Below are 4,304 nucleotides of genomic sequence, written 5' to 3'. Positions count from 1 at the left end.
AAAGAAAAGAAATGAAAACAAAATAAAAGGGCCAACCAAATAGCTCAGAAGATTAAAGCGCCCCACTGAGATGGCAATTGAGACTGGGTGTGGTGGTGTGTACCTGTAATCCCAACACTTGGGAGGCTGAAAACAGGAGAATCACTACAAATCCAATCTAGTAGTGAGACCCTGAACACCCTGTAGACCCTTCCCTAAAATACAGAGAAATAAATAAAGAATATTCATAATAGGGCATAGTATAACAAACCTGTAACATCAGCTACTTGGAAGGCTGTATTAGGAAGACTCCAAGTTCAAGACCAGCCTGAGCAACTTAGACCCTTTCTCAAAATAAACAATGGTTTGGAAAGTAGTGCTGTGGTAGTACCCCTGAGTTCAATCCCTAACACTAAGGCGGGGGGGAGCAAAACTTACAAACTGATTTAAAACTACTTAGACCTTAAGCTTTTTACTTACTTTTGTTCAAACGTATATGAAGGAATTGTAAGGTTGTATGACTGTTTTGGTTCCTTGAGGCAGGGCTCACTATTGCACTTCAGGGTGGCCTTGAACTCACAGTGATCCTCCTGCCTCAGCCTCCAGACATCTGGGATTACAGGTGTATACCACCAAGACAGGCTTTGACTTTTTTTTTTTTTTTTTTTTCCTTTCTTTCTAACCTACAGTCTCGCTCTGCCATTCAGGTTGGCACTGAACTCACTTTGTAACCCAGGCTGGCCTCAAACTTTAAGTGATCCTCTTGCCTCAGCCTCAATTACAGCAGTGTGCCACCACACCCACCTGACACTTTGAAAGAAGGAAATTAGAGGGGAGATGGCTCAGTAGAATAAGAGCTTGCCTGGCAAGCACAAGAGCCTGAGCTCAATCTCTGGTTACACACACACACACACACACACACACGCATACACACACAAAAGTAGTCCTTTAGGGCCGGGGAGATGGCTCAGTAGAATAAGCGCTTGCCTGGCAAGCTCAAGGCCTGACTTTAATTCCCTGGTTCCGCCAAAAAAAAAAAAAAAAAAAAAAAAAAGAAAAGAAAATTAGAACTTATTATTATTATTATTATTATTATACCGATGAGGATCTGAATGTGTACATGTATGAGATTTGAAGGAAAATAAAAGACAAGCAAGCGTCTGTGGAACCAGGCCAATAGCTAGGAGTGATGTTTCATGCTTGTAATCCCAGCACTCTGTGAAGCTGAGTCAAGATGATTGCAAGCACAGCCCTGCCTGGACAATTTAGCAAGACTTTGTCTTAAAGGGTTGTGGATGTAGCTCAGTGCAAAGGCCCTGGGTTCAGTATGTAAATCCATCACTGCCAGAAAAGGGGGGCAGGACTAAAGTTCAAGTAAATAAAGAAGACTGGAAGTTAAATACCTCCATTTACATCTTAGACAGACCACACACACACTTCCAAACTGCTAAAAGGGCACTTTTGAGAGAAAATATTCTGGTCTAGTTCTAAGAAAAGGTATTTATTATATGAACAAGCAAGAAAGGACCATACAGGGCTCGGAGTGTGGCTGTGAGGTACAGCTCTTGCCCTGCATGCACAAGACCCTGGAATTCAATCCCCGGCAGTACAAAAACAAAAGAAACACAGGACCTTAAAGACAAGGGGGCTAACACACCCTATTAGTCGCTGAACTCTCATCGAATTAGAAAGGGGGGAAATGGGCACCATAGATCCTACAGTCCGAATTCCTAAATTCTAACTGAGAAGATAAAAAGGAATCTGTTAAACATTCCACAATCTATGTTAAACTATCAAGTATTTCAGAACTGTGACGGAATGCTCATTCGCTATGACAGACCAAGACAGCAGAAATTACCAGGAAACTGAAGGGAAAGCAGTTTTTTGACAGGGAATTATCAATGAAAAACCAAATTCCGAAGCCACAGGGTGAAGTCGGTGATGACAAATACTTGCTCTCTGTTTTGTTTTGTTTTGTTTTGCTTGTACAATTTGAGGGGAAGTGTGTGTGTTTGGCGAAATCCAAATCACAATACCATCCCCAATGCTGAGAACCGGGGGAACCCCAAGGGACCCGGCCTCGAGCACCCCGGGCGCTCGGGAGCCTAAGGACAGCGTGCGCTCCCTTAACTTCCTCCAGACTGCCCCGTCTCGCAGCGCTTCCTACTCTAAACCACGGCTTTAGGTCCCGCACTAGGCCACGCACTGGCTCTACTGGGCCGCAGAACCTCCGGTCCCCGAGGATTACCCGAAACTTCCCTCTCTCCCCTCTCAGTCATTTGAACCCTGACTCCCAGCCCCTCTGTGCACCACAGCAGCTCCGCTACCCCTCCGGCTCCTACCAAAATCACCGCCTCCATCTTGCCCCGCAGCTGGTGCCGACGTGGAGCAGCAAAAGCAACGCTACTGCTGATTGGTCCTGAGTCCTCATTAGACCCCGCCCAACATAAGGCTCATTGGACAGTGACGAGTCAGCGAGTGCTGTACTGACCAATTACTGTACGATCTCGCTTAGCGGAACTACGCCGTCCACCCAGATGGCACAGGCGTTTGATTGCCAGCTTAAACACTCAATAAAGCGCTGAAACCTCACAACTGAATGGGCGAGAGACTCAGAAGGACTGGGCTGTTTCCATGGGGAACACTGGAAGCGCTTGTTAATTTTCAATTGGTAGAGCTGAGAGCACGTGACATCAATGGACCGGTTTAGTGGCGTTAATCCGCACTGCCTTTAGGGGGCGCTATGTCTCCTCAGCCTTTAGTTTTTCCGGACCAAGTCCTATTCAATTCTGATTTTCAGCGCCACCGCTAGGTCTTCTTGATACCCGACGCTGCACTGAAGAACAGCTAGTTCTGCTGTCAAACTCACCTCAGGTCACTCCAGCATACTCACAGAAATTGTGCACAACCAACCGACAGTGGAGATGGAGCCAAGAGACGCACAGCGCGTTAATTATATATAAACCAAGGCCTAACCAGGCCCAGCACTCGGGGAGGCTGAGACAGGAGGATCACAAATTCAAGGCAAAAAAAAAAAAAAAAATCAAGGCCAGCCTAAACTAAAAATCAGTCAATCAATTAATCAGTCAACTAAGGCCTCCAGCAGTTGTTTGTCACACTGATAAGCTCCCCATTGTGTTGTCCCTGGCTTTGCGGGGCCAAGGGTGGGTGGAAAATCAGTGAATTTTTGCCTAAGACAGGGTTTCACTTTGTGGTCCACAGTGATCTCAAACTTGCAGCAGTCTTTCTGTCTCAGCCTCCTTAATGATGGGATTACAGGTGTACGACACCATGCCCTATGACAGTGAGTTTCTAACGGCATTTTTTCTTAGGCTTATGAAATAGAATGTTAGAGTTTTGGAAACTAGAAATGAGAGGGTAGGAGGGAAAAGAGCTAAAGAGATTAGTTATGTTCTGCCAGTATAGAGAGTAGTGGGATCTGTGGTTTTCCAGCAAGGACAAGCTGTTGCAAAATGAAAAAACAAAACATTTTTTTTTAAAAAGGAGAAGTTTACTGAATACTGGGATTTCACAATAGGGAGGAGATTTTTATGAGGTCTGACTTTCCTCTACACTTGAGTTACCTAGTATTGTGTATAGTTATTGGAGGCAGAGTCAGGCATGGTGGCACATGCCTATAATCCCAGCACTCAGGAGGCTGAGGCAGGAGGATCATTGCAAGTGTGAGACACCCTGGCCTACAAAGTGAACTCAAGGCCAGCCTGAACTGCATAGCAAGATGCTATTGCAAAAAGACCAAAAAAAAAAAAATTAATGGGGATAGCCCCTATGGTCCCATCTACTCCAAAAGCTAAGGCAGGAGGGTTGATTGGGAGTCCAACATGGGCAGCATAGCAAGACACCCATCTGTTAAAAAAGGAACAACAAAGCCAGGTGGGGTTCACAGGCCAGTAATCTCAGCACACAGGACTCAGCTACAAGAGGACCACAGCAAGTTCCAAGCCAGTACCGAATATACAGTGAGTGAACTCGAGGGCAGCCTGGACTACAGCATGAGATCCTGTCTCAAAACAAATTAAATTTATGAAGTAGATGATTATTGCACACATTTTACAGATAAGAAGTTGAAGCATTAGCCAAGAGTGGTGGCTCCCACCTGTAGTCCCAGCACTTGAGGGCTGAGACTGGAGGATCGATGTGAGTTTGAGGCCGGCCTGGGCTACTTAGTGAGTTAAAGGCCAGCCTAAACTGTATAGTAAGGGCTGGTGAGATGGCTCAGTGGTCTAAAGCACCTACTTAGAATAAAGCTAAGCTAAGCAAAAGCACAGGGACCGTGGTTCAATCCCCAGCACCACATGCCAGCC

At 45.7% G+C, this 4,304-nt stretch overlaps 1 protein-coding gene across 1 annotated transcript in view; it reads right to left on the bottom strand.

The window, feature by feature from the left end:
• The window catches only part of Copz1 (coatomer protein complex subunit zeta 1), a 27,510-nt gene extending 25,130 nt beyond the window's left edge, over nucleotides 1–2,380 (bottom strand). Inside the window, exon 1 of the mRNA XM_004637926.2 lies at nucleotides 2,322–2,380. Coding sequence (XP_004637983.1) covers nucleotides 2,322–2,339 — 18 coding nt within the window. The 5' untranslated portion in view covers nucleotides 2,340–2,380. The remainder of the gene's footprint in view (nucleotides 1–2,321) is intronic.
• Between the last annotated feature and the right edge of the window lie 1,924 nt (nucleotides 2,381–4,304).

Source organism: Octodon degus, unplaced genomic scaffold, assembly GCF_000260255.1.
Source record: "Octodon degus isolate 3935 unplaced genomic scaffold, OctDeg1.0 scaffold00093, whole genome shotgun sequence".
Lineage (NCBI taxonomy): Eukaryota > Metazoa > Chordata > Mammalia > Rodentia > Octodontidae > Octodon > Octodon degus.
The sequence above is the reverse complement of the archived record's forward strand: the minus strand, read 5'-3'. Positions and strand labels throughout refer to the sequence as shown.